Here is a 26,895-nt window from a genome sequence, read left to right on the forward strand (position 1 = left end):
AGGTTTAAAATGAGTTTGGGGAGAAAGATGATAAACAGATGAAATTAAACCTTCAAGAAAATTAAGGAACAGCATAGTTAAAAGATTCCACTGAGGGAAAAGTCAAGTTATTGGCAATTATGGTAATATATTTTGCTTAATACGTTCAGAAGACTGCCTCCTCATTTATCAAGTCTTTGGGGAAAACGAGTTAGCTGCATCCTTTAATATCAGTATATTCTATTGGACAGATCATGAAAAGGGGAAGCCCAGATCCTGTTTCACCATAATCTTTCATAGTATTAATGACTAAAGCATTTATTTCCAATATTAGATACTAAAAAAACAGTGAGAGTGAAGTTAAAAAGGAGATAAATTTATTAACCTTTATTTTTCAAGGAGCAGATAAAATTTATTTCCTTCAGAGGGCTCATTTCAGGGACTACAAGTTCACATGCTGTCAGGGACTGGTCGTATATATTTTACATAAATGCAAATTAAAATTACACTTTTATTGAGATGTAACTCATATACCATAAATGTATTCCTTTAAAGTTTAAAAGTCAGTGGTTTTTAGTATATTCACAAAGTTGTGCAATCACCCCCAAAGAAACCATGTATTCATTAGCAGTCACTTCCCATTTGCCCTCTCTCCAGACTGTGGCAGCCACTAATCTACTTTTCGTCTCCATAGATTTGTCTATCCTGGACACTTCATATAATTTGGCTTCATAAATGTGGCTTTTTGTATATTACTTTTTTGGCGTAGTTTTCAAGGTTCATCCGTGCTGTAGCACGTATCCATTCTTTAATCATTTTTATACCTGAATAATATTCCATTGTACGGACATGCCAGCTTTCACTTCTCCATTCATCAGTTAATAGACATTTGGGTTGTTTCCTCTTTTTGGCTATTATGTATAATGCTGCCATGAACATTCATGTACAATGGCCTCTGAAGTTAGGCTCAAAATTAGACTTAGTTTTGTAAATAGTTAATATATTAACATGGTTCAGTATTATACCTACTAGCAATTTATATATGTGTGTGTGTGTGTATATATATATATAAAAATATATATATGTGAAAGTTTTTTGCCACCTCTGTCTTCCATATACCCAATATCACTGCTTTCTGTTCCAATAACTCAACACTATTTATAACTTCTTTATGTGTCCTTCCAGCATGGGCAAACATCCTAGTTTTCTTTGTTTAAAATAGAAACTTATGCACTCTTCTGCACCTTGTGTTTTTCACTTATCCCAGATATGTTTTCATGTTTCTAGACAGCATCCTCATTCTTTTCTAAAGCTACACATTTTCTTTAAATTTATTTTTATTTATTTCAGGTTTATTATTAGGTTTGTTTATTAATTTTTTTAATGGCGGTCCTGGGGCTTGAACCCAGGACCTTGTGCATGGTAAGCACACGCTCTATCACTGAACTATAATATGTACCCTCCTCCCTAAAGCTACAGATTTCCTATAGTGTGGCTGTACCACAGTTAATTTTGCCAGTCTCCCTTTGATGAATATTTTGGGGATGATTTAAATGATTTGAAATCATTTATGAAATCCACTTGTAAACTAGTCATATAATAATAAGCAACCAATGAGGTAAGTAATACCAGGTTTAATAATGAGGAATAAAAGAAACTACTTAACTTTAATACTACACAGGAAAACTGAAAAAAGCCTGAGGCTGCTTTTGAAAACAAAATATTATTGTCATCCTCAAGTATTATGCTGTCAGGTAGAATTAGTTACCTGAAGTAGGATGAAAACTGGTAAATAAAGATCATCTAGCTGAGAAACTTGTTTTTAACCTCTCTTCTGCTTCTCAGAATGTATGTTTATAGTCCCCAAATTTAATAGGTCATTTTCACCAAATCCGATGACAGGGAAATCTCTGGGAATACTTGTGAGTTTTTTGTCTATGATATTTAGCACATTTTACACTTTATCATACGAACAGAACTAAGATATGTACCTATAAAGTACAGACAAAGTAGCAATCAGATGGGTTTTAAAAGTCACTCAGTTTTCCACTAATTATCTATTATGTAATCTTATGAATTGTTAGGTTACAAGAACAATAGATCAAGTAAATTTCATTATTTAAATATGATTAATTAAAACAAGCTATTATAAAGTTCTAGCTAAAAAATAAATTTTGGAACCCTTGTACACTGTTGGTGGGAATGTAAAATGGTGCAGCCATTATGGAAAACAATATGGAGTTTCCTTAAAAAATTAAAAATAGAACTACCCTATGATCCAGCAATCCCACTTCTTGGTATACATCCAAAAGAACTGAAATCAGGATCTTGAAGAGATATCTACATTTCCTTGCAGCATTATTCACAATAGCCAAGATGTGGGAAGAACTGAAATATCCATTGACAGATGAATGGATAAAGAGAATGTGGTACATACATACAATGGAATCTTATTCATCCTTAAAAAACCAGGAAACCCTACTATTTGGGACATCAATAGATCTGACAGACATTATGGTAAGTGAAATAAACCAGACACAGAAAGACAAATACGGCATGAACTTACCAAAAGACAAATACGGCGTGAACTTACCTTACGTGTGGAATCTAAAAAGTCAAATTCATAGCAACAGAAAGTAGATTGGTGGTTAGCAGGGTCTGGGGTGAAGGGGAAATGCAGAGTTGTTCAATGGCTATAAAATTACAGTTAAACAAGACAAATAAGTTCTAGAGATCTGCTATAGAACATAGTGCCTACAGTTAACAATACGGTACTGTGCACTTCAAATTTTGTTAAGACAGTATATCTCATATTAAGCAATCTTAACACATACACCCACAAAAAGCAACGAGACACAAGACTTCTGGAGGTGATGGATATTTTTATTACCTTGATTGTGGTGACAGGATAATGGGTATATGCATATGTTCCAACTCATCAAATTATATACATTAAATATGTGCAGTTTTCTGTACATCAATTACACTTCATTAAAGCTATAAAAATAGTAATTTTTGCACTTATTTACTATCAGGTAGACATTATGAGGTAAATACTGCTTACTCGACTGTCAATGCTGTTAGTTTCTATGCTATGACATCTTTTGTTTGGTGGTTCTTCCTAAATAGCCATCATTCTTCATTCTGACACGATACAAAACACTCATAAGCCAAAGAACTGAGCTTTAGGCATTTCAAAAGAAACACACTAAAAAATTCTAAGATATCATTGCAGAAGCAAGTATGCATTGCTTATGTTACTGATTACTTGGAGTACAAAAGATTGAGCTGTTGGGCTTTGAATTCTGAGAACAATGGCATATTTGACTCCAATGACTATCCCAGGTAGAAGGAAAGCAGAGTAGAACCAGTAGGTCAAGGTTGGCTATGACCGCAAGCCCCTATTGAAAATGGCTGCTGACCTTGCCAGGGTATTTTCTCGATGCTGAGATGGGACAGTGTCGTCTTTTCTAATTGAATGAGTAAGGTGCTCATCATTCCAGAAACTACTTCTTCCGGTGTTGGTTAATTCTTCAGAGTGTGCCTGATCAAGTGCTAACAGCTGAGTTTCATGCTTCCTGAAACATCTTTCTCAATTTAACTTTGATCTAAGTTCTAGTCTGTAAATGAGAAATGCAAGTAAGAATGAGGGCCAATTTATTTTAAGTAAATTTATCATTCAGTATCAATGCATACAATTTCAAACATTTATAAATATTGCAACTTATAGAAAGTTAACATAATCTTAAAATTATTTGAACAGTGATTTTCACAATTATTTACATTAACTCAACCTACCTTTGTAGAAACATAATTATGTTTAGAAGTATCCTTGCTACGAAGTAATAATTTCACAGTACTTTTCTATACTACTTATGTCACTGGAATGGCAGCTGTATCAATAAAACCCAGCAGATTCAATAATTTAGAAACAGCATAATCAGAACTGCAAATGTAAGCTACCATAAACTCCAAATAAAACAAAAGCTTTTATATTAATATATAATATTTTCCCATTTCAGCACTGACTGAAGAATTAGGAGGCAGTGTTTTCTTATCTGTAGTAAACAGAAATTAATTTTCAGATATTTTTAAAATTGACATTAAGAAACTAGACCAGGTAAGTTTTTCTAACACATACTATTAAATTTTTTTAGAAATTCTTGGTTTCATGAGAAGCCATTTCTAACAGTAAAACACTTCTTCAGCTGTAATATGACAACAAGCAGAGATAATTCTGTCATCTCAAGTAGAAATTACGATTGCTTATCAGCAATTGATAGCATACTTGGATAAAAAGAGATTCTTGGCTTTTTTTTTCTACTGACATTTTTAACCTAATTTGACATCCCCTCAAAAGAACCCTATATATGTCTAAAACTATGGCAAAGGAAAATAACTTTATATGGACTAGTGCTTGTGTTTGAAAACAATATTCACTGTAGTATTAATCCACAGTCTTTTTAAAAATATAGTATATAAAAGTAAAGTCTAAGAAATTATAGTCACAATAAAGTACATTTTCTTTTATTGACATAGAACATATACTTGAATTTTAAATGTTGGCTCTTTAAGAAAAAGTTTCTCTTGGTAAATAATATGCATAACCATTGCCCAAAAATGTATACAGCTGTTTCCCCTGAAATATTTATACACATAGTGGTCCACTTAAGACCAGCTCCATTATAACCTACTGAATATAATGTGCTCTTAATTTATAAATGGGCTACCCGCAGTATATAAAATACATAGACATATACATTATACATGTAAAATAAAAAATATAAAAAGGAGAAATGGGAAAAAGAAAAGGAAAAAAGTGTCCTTCCCTATAAGATCCAGATTGTAATTCAGTGTAACCAGTGAGACCATGTAAAATGTAAGAATTTTCAGTTTTTGGCAAATACTTTTCAGAAAAATACCTCAGCTGTGAGAGTATTAAATTTCCACTTTAAGAATTTAGTAGAGGTATCCATTTAAATATTCACTGAATGATGTTGTGGGGGTCTCTCTCATAAATAGAAAAGAGGCCTTTGTGGGGGGGGGGGGTTGTTAAAAAGAAACAAACAAAAAGTCACTCATTTTTAGCTGGTTAGTAATAACCCCTTAATCAAGTGTGTGTAGTGCAGGTATCAAATCCTGGCCCATCAGAGTTTGAATATCTTTGAAAAAAGATTCCAATGGACAGGATCTTAATTGTCCCTAGATTTTAGAGGGAATGACGCAGGAAATGATGGCAAAGGAGGGGGTCAGCCCCAAAGGTGGCTAGTCCAATCTTTACTGATATTAAAAAACACACCAAATGTTTCTATAGCATTCTTTCTGCTGCATTTTCTTTATTTCAAGCCACAGATGTACTTGGAGGGTCATGCAGCAAGTGGCTTATAAATAAAATCAGAGTCTATGAATAGTGTCATCACATTAAGAGACAGAATCGCTGGATTCTCGTTAGGTAAAGAGCTCGCATCTTTGGGATCCATGAGTTCGTATTATTTATGGCATACCTAAAACAGAGGACAAGAGTCATATATGTCAATAACAACATACATGCAATTCAGGCATTAAAGCAATGAAGACTATTCAGTTATTTACTGAGCTAGAGATTCCGTATGGTTCCTAAATATTGCTTCACAGTTAAAATGCAACAAATATTAACTGGGCCAATTCTAAAATTAGCAAATAAACACTACTGCTGTTTACCAAGGCAAGCCATACCCATTTTTCTCAAATCTCAGCATATGTTACCAAGAGAGAGCCTAAAGATGGTAACTATAACCATTTTGGAGGCCTAGGACTTTGGACACTTAAAGTATCCTTTAGCTTAGACCAGGACTTTTTGTTTTATAATGGTATCAAAGGGGAAACAGAAGGAAAAAAAAAATCAGTGAAAACATTCAGCTGCAATGTTTTTTTCTTTCCTTTTCCACACCATCAGTATGCAGCCAAAAACTCAGGATAAAGAAAAAAAATAACAGAACTTTTCTGAAAACAGCATTTAAGTTTTAAAAAATAAAATTTAAATTACAGTTCTTCTAGGGAATATTTGGACTCTTCCACCAAACATTCCCAAGAAGCAGAAGGAAATTGGCATTAGCTAATTCTGTATATATTTATGTATACAGAAGAGCTTTGTAAGGTGTAAAGCACTAATACCAACATAAAGTGTGGTTATTATGAAAGCAGAAGATGTGAACAAATTTATCAAGAATATGAAGAATACAGGAAAAGGTAATCTAGTTTTAAATTCTCATGCAAGTAACCGAAATTGTATCATTAATTAAAAGATAATTTAATGTTCTGCTGATGTAAATAATTTTCATTTCATTTCTGTTGATGTTAAATAACTTTCATTCCATATTTATATATAGCACTTTGGTGATGGTGCTGCGTTGATTAATGCTTGTCAGATTTCTATAAAGAGATGTTCCCCCATCAATAAAAAATTTTACATTTTAAACCCAGGTCATCTTCTAATTTATTAAAAGATATAATTTAACTCTTTCCCTAATTAGGAAGATTTTTTAAATGTTTCACTTTCTTGGCAACATATGAAATACATGATTTCCATTTATGCTATTAATTTGAAGAAAAATTGAGCTATCATTAGATAATCTTTCAAAAATAATTATTGTATTTAAATTACTACAGTTTATGTAACATGTTTTATAACATACTGAGCAATTTTACTCTTATAAGAATATTCAGAAATCAATATTCAAAACTAGTAATTTTGAATTTCAATCCCAATTTATTTCAGCAATAATTAAAAAAAACTTCAGTTCACAAAATATATTCTTTTAACTAAGATAAAAGTGACTAAATTTTCCCCAGTTTTAGAGTTTTACAGAAACTCTGCTGACATACTCTGGCGAATTCAAATATTAAGATTTCTCTAGCAGATTTTCAAAAGTATGAAAAACAGCATATATACAGTTGTAAGCCAATTTAACTGATTTCAAATACTATATTTAAAAAAAAATTTTTAATGGAGGTACTGGCGATTAAACCCAGGACCTCGTGCATGCTAATCACGCTCTCTACCATTGAGCTATACCGTCCCCCCGTCAAATACTGTACTTTAAATTTCACCTCTCACTCTGAAAGTCCTTTCATTTAAGCATTAACAGAAATTCTTTCACTTTTGCTGACTGCTGCAGCTGACAGCCGAATGCAGTCCCTCAAAGAAATCATTATCTACTAAAAATAAAAGAGATTAAGCAGAGTCACAGTCCTTAATTGTGACTGCCCCAAAGAATAACTGGTCTAACTAATTAGATCTTTAATGGATTTTCCAGGTTCCAAGAACAGGAAGAAGGAAAAACACTGAAAACTTTCTGCTGAGTTATACACAAATACATTAATGCTAACTAATACAATTGTCTGATTTAAAGAGGAACTGACCTGAGAGGTACCTTGCTCCGATTAACATTACCATGCTACTCACTATAAAAAAGCCCAAGGGTAGACTACAGAAGATACTAGGGTCACCTGTGGTCATCCAAGTGGGAGGGAATTCCAGTCAAGCAAACCAAAAGAGAGACACATAATTACAATATTTGTGTTAAGAATCACATGATAGCAAAACAAAGTTATAAAAATAGTATATTCATAAAAGCTAGCAAAGAGTTATTACTTCAAATCAAAAACAATCAATATTGAAGGCTTATGACAATTAACAAACAATACAGATAGCATGCCACAAGTAGTCAAGAACATAATGCATATAGACCAACATAAGCCTTCCACTGGCAAAGCCAAAGAAAGCTGATGGAGAACTTTTTGGGAGGCTGTTGATTTTAGCTTTCTTGATTCTTCCCCAAAAGATATTACATGAGCAATCCAATTCCTCCAAATTCAAATGCAAATTAGAGATCCTTTGGCTATCAGAGAAGAGTTATATTAGTCTACTGAAAATTAATTTCAAACCCTATTAGTTTTATTTTCTTTTTAAAATGAACTTGGTGTATAAGGAAATACACTTGAATATTAGTATTACTATAATTTAAAAACTAATTGTATTAGTCTACATCTTAAGATATTGCCTGAGAACACGGCTGTTTCATTATTTTCTAACTTAAATTCTCTTGGAATCCCTTCCTTTGTACATATGTATTTTATATATGTATTTATATATTTATATATGTATTTATATATTTATTTATATATTATATATATATACACACACACACACTTTTCTTAAATTTAAAATTATTTCTCTAGAATATTAAATACTCTGAAAAAATGTTTTGTTGGGTTTCATATAAAGCCAAGAAGCCATCATTTATGATTAGCTCTCTCCAAAAAATATCAACCCCCCAATCACCTCTACTATATTTTAAACACATTGAACATATTTTAAAAATTCTTTACAATACATTCAAATACAGTTACAAATAAGAAAATAAATATGACTGCTTCAAAATTGGCAAAGTGCTTTGGAAATTAAGCCAGCATTATATTCATCCTATAAATTAAAGCACTTTAAGGAGTGCTGTAGCAATTTGAATATCCATTCAAGATGATTAGAATAGGATTCTGTCTCTATTGCTATCATCATATAGTTTGTTGATACAGCATACAGTTATATCATATAGCTTATATTGCTTAAGGAATACAATTAGCATTTCACTAATTGAATATTATTATTCTGTGTACAGTTTAGAGACTCAAAATATACACTAGAGTGCTTTTCATAAATTTACTCAAAGCTTTTTTTTTTCCAAATTTTGGTTTAAATCCATTGTTGTCTAATTGAAACAAAAACAAAGTCTGAAAAATCTAAAGCTCTCAAAAAAAAATCAAATAATTTTATCATCAATGCTGATAGCAGAAACCAAAAGAAATCATGTAATTTTCTTCTAACAACTTCTTCTCTTAAAATTCACTGACAGTAAGGTAGGCAAAGAGAAAAGGATCAATTGGTTTTGTGGGAATTTTGCAATTAAAATTATATCCTCAATTGTTAGTAAGGAGAAGTGTGTGTGGCACTGAGGGTTGGGGCGGGGGTGGGAGGGGGACAACGACTCAGGGAGAATTGCACCATTTAAAAAGATCCAACTAGCCAAAGAATCACATAACTCAAATTTTCATTAGCCATTAATTAAGGGCAATCACAAAATAAATCAGAGTGCATGTTTGTTATATCTTGCATAGCAACAAGCACTGTGCTACAAAAATACCTACAACTGAGAAGTTAGATTATAAAGGGTCTCAAAATTGCACAGTCTTAGCAAGAAAGGCTTTGCCACCCTCTTAGAAAAGTGAGTCTCAGAACAAAACATTTAAAGAAAATGGATATTAAGCAAGTAGGAACATCTGAGACTGAAAATACAGATCACAGTGATCTGCGGTAATAGATGATCCCAGAAGCTTCTCCTAGAAGCCAGATAAACTAAAAGCGGTTCTATACTCACTTAGGGGTGGGAAGGCAGGTTATTTTTCATTTATAAGCTCTTCTCCATTAAAGTATATGCTTTAACATATTGGCCATTGTCCCACTCATTATGTTCCAAATCTTACATTTAGTAAAGAATTAAAATATTACATCAAACTAAAGGCATGTTTAAGCCGTTTAAATATCAAAGGCATATTAAAGACTGCTCAGGGCTGTTTACAACTAAATGGTTTTACTTAAGCCAAATACCTTCCCACCTAAGCAAATGAAAAATAGCCCTCTACTTTCTGCCAAGGGCATTTCCTAATTATGACATTTCTAATTTACTACATTTGGTACTTTTCTTCCTCTGATTCCAATGAATTCTCATAAAATACACTCATTAAGAAGTCAGAAATCAAACTAGGCAACAGTGAAATAGGATCTGACATGAATACAGCTTTCAGTTAGTTGAAGTCATGAAGACAGCCCCCCAAAAAGGCAAAGAAAGACACGAAGAGGGGGAAAAAAAGTGTAGTTGATTTTTTTTTCCATTAAGAAGAAACTAAAAATAAGTTTACTTTCAGAAAACTATGTTATCAATTGAAGTAGTAGGAGTAAACTAATAAGGAAAGATGGAGCAGGATACAGAATAAAGTATATATATCAACGTGATAATTTATATTTTATGTTTAGAACTTTTCAAAATGTTTTCAAAGTGTTTTCAAAATGTTAGAAACTATGAGCCTATGATAATGCTTGTCTTCAAAGCAGCCTTGCTAGTATAAATGGTCAGATACTTAAATAAGCTATTTAACATACTAAGACAAAGTGGAAATAATAATAAAAACATTTTTACCACTTTCCGAAGACTGAGTTGTAACCCAACCCATTGACTTCATCACAGCTTTCTTCCACGTAGAATAACGAATTTCACTTTCTAGAAAGAGGAGGTTAAAAAAACACACACAAGAAAGGTACTTTAGTGAGATGTACCACACTTAATGTTCACTCAGCATCCTTGACAAATAGTTATACGTATTAAGCTGACATTGAGCTTTATCAGGACTCAGATTTGGGAGAGTTCATTCGCTAGTGAGTGCCAGTGAGTGGGAGAGACGCTTGCTTGGAAGTTGGAGGCAAGTTCAGCACAGTCAGCAGAGTGAAGGGAGATTGTGAGACAGGCTGCCTGCCAAGACCAGGCCACAAGCAAGTGGTCATGAAGTAGAAAGGGGAATCCTACTGGATCTGTTGTCTTTTTTTGGAGGTGGAGGAGCTTAGATATGGCGAGACGTATACTATAATGTAGAAAGACTAGAAGGAGAATTATTGTGGGTCCAGCCACAGGATTGAACAAATATTGATTTTTAACATGATTCAAATTGCATTCCTGTCAGATGGGATGTCTTTAAAGGTGGAAATCCACAACAAGAGGACTAAACAAGAATGGGCCCTGGTGTGTCCATGCACACTGTACTCCTCCTAATGACAGGGAGGAAACATGCATGAAGCTGCCCTTCTCTCAGGCCTCCCGGCCTTCCACAGCACCCGAAGCCTGCAACACCCATTAGATATCAGTTGCAGCAGGAAGCTTTCCCGTGCCCTACACTTCTGGCCCCTCCTCCATCTTCCCAAAGCACCTGACACAGACCTCAGGATAGCAGCTACCACGGGGAATTTTCTTGGTTGTGTCTACCTGTCTCAATATACATGAGTCTCCCAAGGAGCAAGGACTTCAGTTCATTCATCTCTACATCCCCAAGTCCGGACAGTTTCTGGCCTTTACTTGGCTCTAAACAAACATGCACTGGAAGAATGAACTATCTACATCAGGGTGCCCAATCGCCCATGCGCGTGTGTGTGTGTGTTGTGGGGAGCGCGAAGGGCTCCTGAAAGGAAGGACAACAGATGTAAATGATCAATTCTGAGATAGGCCTTAAAAAATGGCAAAGATAGCTCTCCTTACACAACAGTAGTCCTTAACTCTGCACAAAAATTCCCTGCTTTAACAGTGGGATTGGGGGAAGGGTATAGCTCAGTGGGAGGGCACATGCTTAGCATGCACGAGGTACTGGGTTCAATCCCCAGTACCTCCATTAAATAAACCTAATTACCTCTCCTCCTCAAAAATAAAAAAAAATTTTTTTTAATTTAAAAGAAGAGTCGACTAGTATCTGATGGCCAAATACTTGCTCTGAATATTATTTGCTTGTTAAGGAGTTGGTTTTCTTCAGAATTTTCATATTTTTTTATTTCAGAAAAATCAAAACTTGATTTTTTTGAACTTCATGTTATCCAATATGGCAAATTTAAGAATGAATTACAGATAGAATATCAGATTTTGAAATATATTTCTACATCAAGGTACATGGTACACTGACTATAAAATTACTGATATTATAATTCATTTTCTTGTATTTAGAAAAGAATGAATAAAATTCAGAAGCACTGGCATAGTGCTCCAGAAAATTAAACAAAAATGCATTTGAAAGCTTATTTGCCAATAGCTCAAAATCCACTTTGACACTATTTTATACATAGGTTTTTAAAAAGTTTAAAAACCAAGTTCAATACATAAAACCTTACTTTTGTACTCACATAGAATTCAATTTCAGAGACGCACCACAATATTTCAATAAAGGTAGCAGTAGGAGCTTGCGGCTTAACTTAGTTTGTTAGGACAGTGAACCAGATATTTAATGCTCATTTATTTAAATTGCTGCTGCATTTGTTGGGCTAGCCCTGCTGTGCTTAAAAGTTATCAGAATGTCTCTTAGCCCAGCTGATCATATGCTAAAACTGGCCACTGGCACCAAATATGATCCAGTGTAGACATGAGGGGTTGGTGGCCAATACATCTCCCTTCTCATTTTCAAAAAGGGCTACACTATCAACTCCCAATAGACCTGGAGGCCCCAAATGGCAGGAGATTCCACCTCCAGTGGACCTGGATCTTTATTATACATATTGCAATGTACTAGCCTGGTGAATGGCACACCCACAAGTGCCATGACAGTTCTGAAGCTAACCATGGAAGGTCAAGAGAGAGGGTGGTGGCCCAATTCCTGGGAATCCATCCTCTTTCTCGCTCTCTCTCCTTCTGTGAGGTCTGCATTCTACCTACGAAGTGTGTATCTCCCTTTACTTCTTTAGTTAACTACCCTCCGCAGTGTATATCTCTCTAAATAAATCTCTTACTAGGAAAAAAAAAAGAAAAACAAAAGCCTATGCTAACAAACTAGAACTGATAGTGAGGCAGTGTTGCCCTCCTACATGAAAGGCCTGTAAACAGTAGAAGTAAATGTTAAAAAAAGAAAAAAGTGATTTTAGAAGTTTTTTCTTAAAATAAGGAACTACTTCTCTCATTCACACTCATTCAGTGTAGCTCAGTAAGTTTAGTAGCCAAATCTCAAACAGCAGCATTTGCTATTTTATTTAGTTTCTTAATTTATGGATAAACAGAAAGGCAAACTCACTTTTCACCGTGTACCATTCTTTAAACATCTCATTTTTATCTTTCTCCTTCCTCTTCCTTTATTCTGCCATCCTCCACCACTACCTCCCCATCCTCCTCCATTCCCTCACTGTCACCCTCCCTTCCTCATCCTCCTTCCCTCCTAAGTGTTTCATTCTTAAAATGTACCCTCAGCGTTGATCTGAGGTTCAAACCGCTCCATCGTGACAGCTGACAAATCCTCAGGTTCAAGACTCCAAACACCAACTCCTTCTGCAGCCCCTGCTGCCATGGCAGCTCCCAGGGCAGTTGTTTCTGGCATTGAGGGTTTCACTGAAGGGAGAGAGCTACATCAGTATCTCTGAACTCACATATGCCTAAAAAAACAATTCTTCAGAAGGAAACATTACTCTTGGAATTTAAAGGCATGAAGGCTTACTGACCTACTGGGATATATAGAATGTCTGCTTGGAGCTGCATAAGAATTTTGTTGTTCGTCATTCCTCCGTCTACCTGCAAATGGCTGAGTGGAATTCCACAGTCGCGGTTCATGGCGTCCAAAATCTGAAATTAACCAATGCAATGAACAGAATTAAAGTACTTCATAGTAACATCTCTGAAAACAGCAATCTTCTTTCAAAAATGCTCAAGAGCACCCCAAAGCCTACAGAATAAAAATTTGGATTTCTTATGCTGATCTTCCAAGTCCTCCTTGATCTGGTTACAACCAACGTTTTCTCTCACCACACCTCTCCACTCAGCCCTACATCCAGCCAAGCCAAACAACTCTATTTTGCACCCTGATTTTCTGCCATGATGCCTTTGTTTGTGCTATTATTCCCTTTGGTTAATCTACCATTCAGCATACCCCTAAATGTAAAATGCTTGGTACTTGGCAGCTAACAGGAACTCAGAAGGTAATAACAGCTGGAAAAAGAACAAAAACTTACATTTATTAGATTAATGTTTAGACAGGCTTAATTTTGATTAATTATTACATTTATTGTGCTTTAAATAAATTTCTGGCTTTAATATACAATTTGTTTAAGAGCAATAAAAGTGGATTAAGTACAAGAAAAAGGCCCATATTTATTACCTCTCGGGTCTGGAAACAAACAGCTTCTAACGCAGCAAAAGCAATATGGCATTTATTGGTGAACTGAGTGAGCCCACAGATAATCCTAAAAATACACACAAAGATTCTTAAGATCAGAGTGGAATAAACAAGTCAATTGAAGATGTCCTGAATATGGAAAGGTTGATTTTGGTAGAAAGAAATGTGCAGGGGAAAAAATGGACATTAAATAAACCAAAACTGGACATAAACATTAAATAGATTGAAAAGTCCTTATAGTCTACAATCCTGCATCCACATATGAAAAAGTTCATGATCCAGCTGCATAGATGATATGTATAGTAATATTTTATTTTATATTGGTATTTTTATAGTATTCATCAGTATTCATCTACACTATGTCCTCTTGATATATAACTTGCTGGTATCTTGAAGGTAAAAGATATTAACACTAACATGAATGTGGATATGGTGGGGGCTTGTTGTCAGATGATTTATAACTTCTTGGAGTGTAAAGGCTCTGAAATTACACTCTCCAAGTAGAAAAGATATCTTCAACACTTAAAAATCATTTGAGGGGGGAGGGTATAGCTCAAGTGGTAGAGCGCATGCTTAGCATGCATGAGGTCCTGGGTTCGATCCCCAGGACCTCCATTAAAAAAAATCATTTGAAAATAGATAGGAAACTGTTACCCAGTAAGTTATTAGCCAATGCTGTAAATAAATCAAGACCAACAAAAGCATACCTTACTTTCAATTCTTACCCTCTGGCACTGGGCTCCCAATAAGGTGCATATAGGCCTGAAAACGCTGGGACGAAATAGCAGCCATAAGAAGTACCTACTTCTTTAGCAAGTTTTTCTAACAAAAACAAACAAACAAAAAAACCCAAGAATCACTCCAATATCTACTTACTTCAGTCAATAAACACACGTGTTTAAAAAATGAGGACAGAGCTTTGGGTTTTCTATTCATTAGTAAAGCAAAATGTTCCTAATTATGACAGGATGCGAGGGGCAACAGAACCAAATTTCCCACATTGAATATCCTCCAGTAAAAATGTACCCCAGTCCCAGAAATAACAAACTGGATTAGTTTTGTTAAGGTATTTTAGCTCCTCTCCACTATTTTGAAGGTTGCTGATTAGTAGATAAAGTAGCCTCCAGTGTGTCCCTAATCAGAAATGTGTTTCTGATTGTCTCACCTTCAGGCAAAATTAAAGACGTAGATGAATGAGCGGGAAGGGGAGTTCAAAATAATTATCCATTGACTGAAAATAGCCATATTAATGCTTAAATTATACATACTGGAGTTTTAATGCTCACTCTAAGAGTTAAAACATTTTCTCATCAGATAAATTTAACTGCAGAGTCTGGCAATCTTTTGTGTTCAGTTTTATACTTGGGTAATTTTTATGCCTTACCTAGCCAGTTTATTAGTAACCACCACTAATTATGTCAGTCCGTTGCTTTATAAATCCTCACAAAACAGTCTTTCATGTATAATTCAAACTCATAATAGGGATCCAAGTAGTTTAATGTCACATATGGGGCAAAGCACAAGTACTAAAAGATTACAAAGGTAAAAATGTTAAAATTTTTCATTATTTAGATTCTAACCCTTTGTTAGAACATACTCACCAATTTCCTCTGAGGTCTTTATAATTCCAAGATTGTCTCTTAGCCAGCGAATAACAGCACCAGCTATAGCTACAGAACCCTACGGAAAAAAGGAATCCGAGAGAGAATATATGTTATCACTATAGAAAGTTTTTATTGATCATATTCTCTGTGTATGACACTACCAGATGGATAAAATTTTAAAATTTGTCAAAAAAAACCCTTCAACTTGGGGACTTCTACAAATATCATAAATTAGGCCTCCTAACAAATAGTTTTATCTAGGTCATTATAGAAACTTGTCATGAGACAGAGAAGCGAGCCCTCAAGCATAACATACCCTTGGACCTGTCCCTGTTGGTGTTCAGCAGTTTGCCTCTTGAACAATTGTTCTATCTGTTAATAAACTACTGAGGTATATTATTACCCAGAATACATTCCCGTCTTATCCACAAAGTTATTGGGAGAAGTCACATTAAGTTTTTTTCAAGCCCATTTCCCATATCCAACAGTATATGAAATCAAGCAACAGCAACAAAATCTTAGCAGAAAAGCTAACTACAAAGTAATTATTCTTAACAACAAGATCACCATGGGATGTGGGGGAGGGGTTGTATGGCTACAGTAATACGGAATAAAACATACAATTTGGAGTCAGATGAACCAGACTTGAGTCTGAGTTCTAGTTTCTAATTGCTATGTGACCTTAGGCAAATTGGTTAGGCTTTCTGAGCCTCCATTTATTCACCTATATCACAGTAGTGACTGTAACAAAACTTACCTAAACAAACTACCATGAGGCTCAATATGAGTATCTGGGAGGTTCTTATTGAATGTAAATATCAGCATCATCAATTCTTTAAACGTTAAAAAAAAGTATCAGCCAATTCCATTGACTGATGTATGATTAAAAAAATGTAGTATAGCCACACAATGGAAAATTACTTGGCCATGAAAAGGAATGAAATTTTGTTGCAACACAGATGAACTTTGAAAACATTATACTAAGTGAAAGAAGCCAGTCACAAAAGACTATAGATTGTATGACTCCATTTATACCAAATGTCCAGAATAAGCAAATCCATACAGACAAAGAGTAGATCAGTGGTTGCCTAGGGGTGGGATGATGGGATTATTCTTTGGGGTGATAAGAATGTTGTAAAGTTAGATTGTGGTGATAGCTGTACAACTCTGTGAATATACTAAAAAAAAAAACATTGAATTATACACTTTAAATGGGCAAATCAATCACGTGACATGAGAATTACATCTTAATAAAGCTGTTTATAAAAAGATCTTGAGGGCAAAGAGTATCAGCACAAACTATTAGGAATTCCAAAAAAAGGTTTTTGGTTCTGATGTTTCTTTCATAGAGATTATTAATGTAAATTACTTCCACAAAGTCACCCCAAACCCAAACCTCAGGTGGTATTAAGTGTAGGAAGCAGAATGCTTCTTATATGTTGCCTGCCTCTCTGTCCCCAATTCCATTCATTGAATTACAAATGGGTGCTACTTCCTGCTGTCAGTTTTCATGACGTAAACAAACTAGATGCTGAGTATGTTGATACTGTCTACCATTCACAGCTGCTCTGAAAATAAGTCAATATATGCTACTGCAAAGCTGGCAGAACAATACAGTTGTTCTTTTTATACAGTGGCTTTTCAGCTATAAAAAGTTATTTGAGGAACAGATTTGACATTGCTGTGTGAATATAACCAGGCTTTAAAAATGGGACAAAGATAATTCAGCAAATTCCTGACAAGGAATTCCAACCCAATGCTTCCTCCCAAAAAGGAAGTTCTTAATACACTTCCTAACTTTGATATATTAAATATTTACGTACATAATGGGATCATGAGGGAGAACTAAGTAAACTTTTTGCCTACGGAGATAACAATTCAACTCTTAAACATTATTTGGAAGCAAAAAATTCAGAGACAGTAGTTGCCAAAGATTGCTAAATATGTAAGATATTCTAGACCCAGTGGTGTTTAACAGAAATATGTGAGCCACATATGTAATTTAAATTTTCTAGTTACCATATTAAAAAAGGTTAGATTAATTGTAATATATTTTGCTTAACCCAATATATTGAAAATATTATGACTGCAATGTGATCAATATAAAAATGAAGATTATATATATAATAATAGAGAGTATATGTGTATATATACATATATTCTACTAGGTCTTTGAAATTGGGTATATATTTTACACTTACAGCACATCTCAATCCAGCCTAGCCATATTTCAAGTGCTCAACAGTCACATTTGGCTAGTGGCTACCATATTATTTTGGATAACACAGTTCTAGATATAACTGGAAAAACAGATATCCTTTATTCTTATACTCTCAAAAAGACACTGGTCCTACACGGCATCTAACCAGGAATGTGTATATGTTCAATAGTTTTAGGTGAGTAAATTGTGAATTTTAAAAAGCCATTGGAAAAAAAAGCCACTGAGCTAGAAGTCCAGTAGAGAGGTCCTGTGGCTATCAGCTAGAAAAACTTTATATTTAGGGGAACAAAATGCTGGTGTACGTCATTTCCACTGAAAAGGCCAGGATGTTACATGCTTAAACTTTTTTTTGAGCGGAAGCAATTTGATTTCAGAAAAAGGAAAATCAGGGTTTTCATTAAAAGTAACTGGCTGAGAACCAAAAGGCATTATTTAGATTAAAACAAAAGGGGAAAAAACACAAAGCCACTGTCAAGGTTCCAGAAGAAACTTATATTTAAGTTTGGCCATCAGGAGTATACAGGAGTGTTTTGTTGTTGAATGAATAGATTCAACATTAAAAAATTAAGGGTAATTAAAAACACTCATCTGAAAGAAGTATATAATTTTGGCATCAGGATATAATACTTGGTATAGCCTTTAAAAAATTAATAAAAATAAGAGAAACCTCCAAATTCACAAAAGATGTAGTCTTCTGAATCCAGAGGCAGGACATAAAGTGGAAGATGATACAATGCTTTGAAGATGGGCAGGAAAAAGAGTACAGGAATGGAAACCTAAAATGATAGATAGAAGATGACTGTCTACTTGCTATCAAATAAGCTGCTGTCAATTATATCCTAAAAAGAAAGATTCAGTACTTTAGCTCATCATCTACAAATATGAATCAACCCTTATTCAAAGTCACGATCTTCTGGGAAAGTTACACAGAAGCTTCATAGTTGTTCTCTAACAAAGACATAATAGAAATGAGAGGGTAAAAAGAAGTAAGTTCAGTGATAACAGGACAAGAGAAATAAATTATTCAAAACTTGGACAGATAGCCTGGAGAGTGAAAGGCTAAGAAACAGGCTATGCAAAGATTAGATTAAAAAATAATCAAGTAGATCGGATGCGATGTCATAGCTGGCAAACATACTTTTCCCAAAAAGCTCCTTGACATGAATGCCACTACCATGCACAGTATCTGTATAAAGCAGATATTTCAGGATGCAGGGGAATCATATCTTACAAGGCTGTTATGGTTAAAATCAGTAATTGTCGAGAAAAATTACATAAAATTAATGTTATCCTTCAACTGCTTAAAATCAAACATTAGGCACAGTAAACATAGTTTTGTGTATGTTACAGCAGTATCACTACATATATAATTTATACTGTACTTAATTTGTATAAGATTACAAATGCAAAATCTAACTCTAGCATTTTTAATTGCATAGAACGAGAACAGGAGCATAGTGCTGAACTGGGGAAGCATTTTTGAAATGTAATCTGTATCATTAATACTTCAGTAACAAGTTAGGGAATTAAAATTAAAAGCACTTATTGCTCAGAAAGTATACTTTCCAAGAAAGTACATTACAAAAGTCCATAAATATATATACTGCGGCAGACAGATCCTTAATTAAGGTGGCCTCCATGATCCTTGCCTCCTGCTGTGCATCCTCTTCCGAGATCCCTTCTCCATGAGCGACATGAGATCTCTGACTTGCTTCTAACCAGTAGGTCATGTCAAAGGACAAGATGTATGTGATGATGTATATATGATTACATTGCATAAGATTATTGCACCTGTTTCCTGGACTCTCTCCCTCCCTTGCTGGCTTTAAAGAACCAAAGGGCCATGTTAGCAGTCATCACATGGGAAGGAACTGCAGGTGGCCTCTAGGAACTGAGGGCAGCCTCTGGCTGACTGGTGGCAAGAAACTGAAACCCTCAGTCCTACAACCACAAGGAACTAAATTTGGTCAATAATCTAAATGAGCCTAGAAGCAGATGGAGCCTCAGAGGAGACTGCAGCCTTGTGAGACCATGAGGACAGGAATCAGCTAAGCTTTGTCTGGACTCCTGATCCATGGAAACAGTGAGATAGTAAATGGGTGTGGTTTTAATCTGCTTACATTTGTGGTAATATTGTTATGCAAAAACAATTAATTAATACATCAGGCTTATACCTCAAATGGAATATCTGCCTCAAAAGGAATGAAAAACTCAAAAAAGAAAATATTAACACTATAATCATAAATCACACCAAGTAAGAGATGGAATAAAGAACATTTAAAGATACAAGGAACCATGTGACAATGAATATATATATGTTCATGTATAACTGAAAAATTGTGCTCTACACTGGAATTTGACACAACATTGTAAAATGACTATAACTCAATAAAAATAGGTTAAAAAAAAGATACAAGGAACCTTCTTTGAAGTGCATATTTAAATAGACAAAAATGGCATCACATAGTATTTGGTATGTAAACAATATTCATTATTGAGTGTCTACTGCATGTCAGCCTCTGGGATGGAGTGGTGAACAAGACAGACAAGTACCCTGGCTTAGGGTACTTCATCCTAGTGAGAGAATACAGAACATGGAATTCTCAAATCCAGAGTAAGCTCAAGTTCATAATCATATTAAAGGCCCCCAAGAGAGTTTTGTTTTGTGAAATAATATTTAGAAAAAGAAGATGACCAAGGAAACGGAGAAGCACAGCTTGGTGAAGATAGTACACAGATATCAGAGCGAAGGCAGAAGTACTCAACCACTATTTTGTTTCAGCATCTTCCACTCCTAAGAAACATTTTCCAACTAGAAAGAGTGGGACAAATTTAAGCAGTTTAATATGAGTTTAAAGTTTCAAAACAACGGAAGGATCATGTGTCCCAGTTCCTTTTCACTGATAATGAAAACAGGGACCTAGAGTTGTTTAAATGTCAGGTATAGATGAATCACATGCTGGAGGAAGGGAGAGGAAAAAAGAATTTTCTTGGTGATGAAAAAGAGGTAAATATCGTATCAGCAGAGGTGGTGAGTCTGCATTTTAAAAATCATCTGTGTTCCTAAGAGAGGGTAACAGGCAAAAGGTAAAAAGAGAAAACCAAAACAACACAGGCTAACTCAAACAGAGGATAGTGTCGATGTGGACAGAAACAGAAATGCATGACCGAGCAGGATTTGAGGCCACAAGCAGGATGGGTTCTGGTTCACTTTTCTGTATGTGTCAGGGAGCAGGAGTGGTGGCTACGAGCTGACTCCTGCAGAGGAAAAGGGATCCAAAATGTTTTGTGTAGGACAAGGAATAGCATTGGTGCTTGGAGCCAGGGCCAGGGGCTGCTCTCCCACTCGTGCAGGGGTGCTGGGAAACAAGCGACTGTCCACCTGCTGACTAAGGCTAATGGCTTAGTGGAAGATGACACTGGAAGGGAAAATTTCAAAATGTACGAGGAAATTCATTATTAAGACATCAGGCATGGTGTTGGAAAAATTGGAGAGGTACATGCAAAAGAATCAAACTGGGCTACTTTCTCACACCATATAGAAAAGTAAACTCCAAAATAGATTAAAGACTTAAATGCAAGGCTTGAAATCATCAAACTCCTAGAAGAAAACATAGGCAGTGTGCTCTTTGATACCGGGTCTTAGCAATTTTGGAGATCTGCCCCCTCAGGCAAGAGTAATAAAAGCAAAAATAAACTAAAAAGTGTTTGCACAGTGAAGGAAATTCTCAACAAAAAAGGCAGCCTACTTAATAGGAGAAGATATTTGCAAATGATATATCTGATAAGGGGTTAATATCCAAAATATACAAAGACCTCATATAACTCAACATCAAAACAAACAGCCCAATTAAAATAATGAGCAGAGGACCTAAATAGACATTTTTCCAAAAAAGACATAGACATGGCCAAGAGACATATGAAAATAAGTTCAGCATCACTAATCATCAGGGAAACGCAAATCAAAACCACAATGAGATACCACCTCACACTTGTCAGAATGGCTATTATCAAAAATACAACAAATAACAAGTGTTGGCAAGGATGTGGAGAAAAGGGAACTTGTGTATGCTGTTGGCAGGAGCATAAATTTGTGCAGCCACTATGGAAAATGGAGGTTCCTAGAAAAATGAAAAATAAATCTACCTACCATACAATCTAGCAAGTCTACTTATGGGTATTTTTTCAAAGAAAACAAAAACACTAATTCAAAAAGATACATGTACTCTTATGTTCATTGCACCACTGTTTATAATAGCCAAGATATGAAAGTAACCTAAGTACCCAATGACAGATGAATGGATAAAATGGATAATTTCAAAATATATAAAATGGAATATTACACAGCCATTAGAATGACATCTTGCTATTTGCGAATACATGGATGGACCTAGAGGGTGTTATGCTAAATGAAATAAGTAAGACAGATAAAGAAAACACAGTATGATTTCACTTATATGTGGAATCTAAAGAAATAAAACAAATGAACAAATACAATAAAAAAGGAAATAGACTCAGAAAAGGAAAACAAATTGGTGGTTGCCAGAAGGGAAAGGGGTAGGGAAATGAGTGAAATAGATGAGGGAGATTAAGAGGTACAAACTTTCAGTTACAAAATAAGTCACAGGGTTGTAATGTACAGCACTGGGAATATAGTCAATATTTTGTAATAATTTTGTATAGTGAACGATACTAACTAGACTTACTGTGGTGATCATTTTCTAATGTATAAAAATATTAAGTCACTATGTTGCATATCTAAAATTAATATAATATTGTAAGTCAATTATACTTCAATTAAAAATTGGTAAAATTAAAAAATACATATATATACTTTTCGGTAAATTAGATATTATTGCAATCGTGCTAGCTTGCAAGCACCATTTTGAATAAAAATGTATGGAAGGGAAAAAATGACGTAAGTCAACAAAATAGCTGGAATAGAATTCATTCCAGTCTGAAAAGTAAGTATTTAAAATATGTATGTGCTAAAAGTATTCAAAGAGATAAATTAAGGTATGATTTCCATGAAAAAAATCACGAATTACAAATCAAAAGAAAAGATGAATAAAACAAAATCAGGTAGATATGAAAAATAATGAATTGCAAATCCTAGAAATGAAATTACTGAGTGAAATTTAAAAATGTAATAGATGGGATAAACTGTAGAATAGACGGAGGAGGGTATAGCTCAAGTGGCAGAGCTCATGCTTAGTGTGCGTGAGGTTCTGGGTTCAATCTCCAGTACCTCCTCTTAAAACAAGTAAGTAAATAAACATAATTACCCACCCCCTCCCCAAAACAAAAACAAAAACAAAACAAAACAAAAGGGATGGACAGCCATGTTAGGTAAATAAGTGTTCCCATACACTGCTGGTGGCATTAACATATGGTAATGAAAAAGAATGAAACAACAGCTATATCTAACAACAGGGATGAATCTCACAAATATAATGTTGAGTGAAAAAGGCCAGATCAAAGATTGCATGCTGTATTACTTAGTCTCTCTCTTTTGTATTTTTAATATGTAAAGTATTAAAAACATGCAAAGCTAAACTCTGGTGTTTAGGATTGCACATTAAAGTGTTAAAACTATACAGAAAGTAAGAGCAGGATTATAATAAAGGTCAGGACAGCCATCACCTTAGGCAAAAGGGAGGAGGTTGTGATTGGGAGGGGCACACGGGGAGGGGGGGTTCCTGGTAGGTTCTGTTAACTGATCTGAGTGAGGTTACATGGGTCTTCCCTTTATAATAATTTATTAAGCTGTACACTGATATTTTATGCATTCTTCTTTATATGCCTTCCATTTCACAATTAAAAAGTTTTCGTTTTAAAGAGAGAATTTGAAAATGTAAGGTAGATACTGAGAACTCACCAGGGATGCAGCACAGAGAAACAAAGAGATTAAAAAATACAAAGGGGCAGTTAAGAGACACGGAGGGTGGGTTGAAAGGTTCCAATACCCATACAATAGCAATTCCAGGAGAGGATGGAGGTAATGGTAGAGAAGCAGTATTTGAAGAGATAATTGTTGAGAATTCTCCAGAACTGAAGACAGACTTGTATCCAAGGACCTAACAGAATAAGTAAAAATAAATCCAAACTCAGGGACTATCACAGTAAAACTATGGAACAGTCAAAGATAAAGATAAGGAGATAATGTTAAAAACTTCCATACAATAAACCTGATTATCTACAAAGGAACCACATTTAGAACAGAGCAACAAAGGTCTCACTAGTATCAAAAAACGGCCACGAGGGATGTAGAAAAAACAACTGAGATTTTATATCCACCCCAGAGAGAGGGCAAAATAAGGACAAACCTATAAAGAATAGGCTTACTATGCCAGACTCCGGCAACTATAAAACACTATCCCTCAGCAAGAAAAACCTGGGGATGAAGACATAAAAGGTATGGGACCAAAGAAATGATACTGGACACAGAAATGGATAAAATATGCCATAAATATGATTTATGATTGACTGAAAACAGTACTAATGATTGTGTTTTACAAAAAGTGTAAATAAAAAAAATTAAATTCAGTAACATGATTGCTGGTGGAGGGGGTAGAGGTAAAGCAGAGATCCTCATCATGGTTGGGTGGTTAAACATACTAAACAACCATAAGCCCTCTTAGGAAAGTATATCGTTATAGAATATCTTAAAAATTTAAAGGCACTACCAAAAAATCCCAAACAAAAACCAAAAATTAAAAATGCACTGTTTTTTGCTTCCAAATCAGCAGAAGGAGAATGAAAGACTAAAAACTAAGATGGGCAGGTATAGTTTCCATTTTCAAAAAGTGTAGAAAGTAAAATTTTAATATCTCAGAATGCCAAGCCTAACAACAATCTGTCAAAAAAATGAGTATTAAATATACACTTTTTAAGCACTTACCAAAAAAAGGGGGCAGGGGGTGGGGGAAGAAGCGTGACCAAGTGGAATTTGCATAAACTTACTGAGAAAATGTTGTACCAATACAGCTTTACTCTCAGCACTTTTTTCGATCTTTTTTTTTTAATATTTAAAAAATGTTTGTTAACTGAAAAAAAATTAGAAACATCGAAAAGAAAAAAATTCTATCTACTATTGTTAATATAGAACTGTGTGTGTGTGTTGTGGCTGAGTTGCTAGGTTAGAAGGGTGTAACCTATGTGAGATCCAGTGAAAAGAACACTGGACTTGGGAGACTGGAACCCAGAATATTCAGATTTACAAGCAAGGAGATGGCACAGCGGGGTGGCCTAGGCATCTAGACTTTTTATGTCCAATAACCCGAATTTGCATCCAGCATCGGCTACTAACTAGCTGTCAAAAGTCACTTTGATCAAATGACTTCAATTTCACTTGCCTTCGTGTATAAAACAAGGAGATAGTGGGGTGCTGTAAAGCCTGTTATCTAATCTACTGTCCCTCTCCACTTTAAAATTCTATGAAACTAAAAAAAATTTACATGAATTGGAACAAAATCATAAAGCATAGAGGTGTTACCTCTCCAGATGAGACAACACTGCAAGAATAACAGAGTGAAAAAAATTCACAGTGTCAGAATAGGCTGAAATCACTATCGTGAAATTAAACAGAAAGAAACAAAGACCTAAATTTGGATCAATAAAAGGTCATCTGTGCAAATACAAATTGGAGGGGATGATGATTCATTTGGAAAAGAGCTAGATATTTTAATACATGCTCCTGGAACCAATGATATGATGGGGTTATTAGATCTAATCAGTGAACTCTCAGGCTAGAGTGGCAGAAACAGTGTTTATGGTCACAGAGGCACAAATCACACTAAGGGCATACCTCATTTTATTGCACTTCACAGATACTGCTTTTCACTTTTTTTTTTTTTTTACAAATTGAAGGTTTTGTGGCAACCCTTCATTGAGCAAGTCTATTGGTGCCATTTTCTAACAGCATTTGCTTATTTTGTGTTTCTGTGCCACATTTTGGTCATTCTTGCAATATTTTAAACTCTCATTACTATTATATTTTTTTGTGGGGGGGGGGAGGTAATTAGGTTTAATTATTAACTCTTTTTAAAATGGAGGTACTGGGGATTGAACCCAGGACCTTGCCCATGCTAAGCACTACCACTGAGCTATATCCTCCCCACCCCATTATTATTATATTTGTTAAGATGATCTGTGATCAGTGATTTTTGGTGTTTTGGGGTGCCACAAACTGCCTATATAAAACAGTGAACTTAATCTATAAATGCGTGTGTTCTGACTGCTCTACTGACCAAGACTTTCCCCATTTCTCTTCCTCTCCTCGGGTCTCCCTTCTCCCTGAGACAAAACAATACTGAAATGATACTGAAATTAATAACCCTATAATGGCCTCTAAGTGTTCAAGAGTCACATGTCTTTCATTTTAAATGAAAAGCTGGAAATAATTCAGCTTAGTGAGGCAGGCACGTCTAAAGTGGAGAGAGGCTGAAAGTTAGGTCTCTTGTACCAAATGGTTAGCCAACTTGTGAATGCAAAGGAAAAGTTCTTGAAAAAAATTAAAAGTGCTACTCCAGGGAACACTCCAGTAGAACTCCAGTGAATGCTAAAAAAGTGAAACAGCCTTGTTGCTGATATGCAAAAAGTTTAAATGGTCTGAACAAAAGCTTAAACCAGCCACAACAGTTCCTTAAAGCCAGAGCCTAATCCAGAGCAAGGCCCTAACTCCCTTCAATTCTGTGAAGGCTGAGAGAGGTGAGGAAGCTGCAGAAGAAAAGTCTGGGGCTAGCAGAGGTTGGTTGATGAAGTTTAAGGAAAGAAGCATTCTCCATAACATAAAAAGTACAAGGTGAAGCAGCACATGCTGATGTAGAAGCTGCAGCAAGTTTCCTAGAAGATCTAGCTAAATTAATTAATGAAGGTGGCTACACACAGCAGATTTTTGAATGTAGACGAAACAGCCTTCCACTGGAAGAAGATGGCATGTAGGACTTCCATAGCTAGAGAGAAGTCTATGCCTGGCTTCAGAGCTTCAAAGGACAGGCTGACTCCCTTGTTAGAGGTTAATGCAGCTGGTGACTCTAAGTTGAAGCCAATGTTTATTTACCATTCGCAAAATCCTAGGGCCCTTAAGATTTATGCTAAACCTACTCTGCCAGTGCTCTAGAAATGGAACAACAAAGCCTGGAGGACAGC

General features: G+C 35.1%; 1 protein-coding gene across 5 annotated transcripts in view; it reads right to left on the reverse strand.

The window, feature by feature from the left end:
• Positions 1-2,841: 2,841 nt before the first annotated feature.
• GK (glycerol kinase) overlaps positions 2,842-26,895 on the reverse strand; it is a 69,630-nt gene continuing 45,576 nt past the window's right edge. For 2 of the 5 annotated variants that reach the window (XM_031445602.2, XM_031445605.2), the window contains 8 exons: positions 15,522-15,600; positions 14,646-14,742; positions 13,903-13,987; positions 13,250-13,370; positions 12,996-13,139; positions 10,212-10,292; positions 7,381-7,467; positions 3,620-5,483 (listed from right to left, as the gene is read on the reverse strand). In XM_031445602.2, coding sequence (XP_031301462.1) covers positions 5,473-5,483; positions 7,381-7,467; positions 10,212-10,292; positions 12,996-13,139; positions 13,250-13,370; positions 13,903-13,987; positions 14,646-14,742; positions 15,522-15,600 — 705 coding nt within the window. In that variant the 3' untranslated portion in view covers positions 3,620-5,472. Of the gene's footprint in view, positions 3,600-3,619; positions 5,484-7,380; positions 7,468-10,211; positions 10,293-12,995; positions 13,140-13,249; positions 13,371-13,902; positions 13,988-14,645; positions 14,743-15,521; positions 15,601-26,895 lie in introns of those variants that run through there. The other 3 variants (XM_031445606.2, XM_031445607.2, XM_064483313.1) reach the window with 2 other exon arrangements.

This window comes from Camelus dromedarius, chromosome X, assembly GCF_036321535.1.
Source record: "Camelus dromedarius isolate mCamDro1 chromosome X, mCamDro1.pat, whole genome shotgun sequence".
Lineage (NCBI taxonomy): Eukaryota > Metazoa > Chordata > Mammalia > Artiodactyla > Camelidae > Camelus > Camelus dromedarius.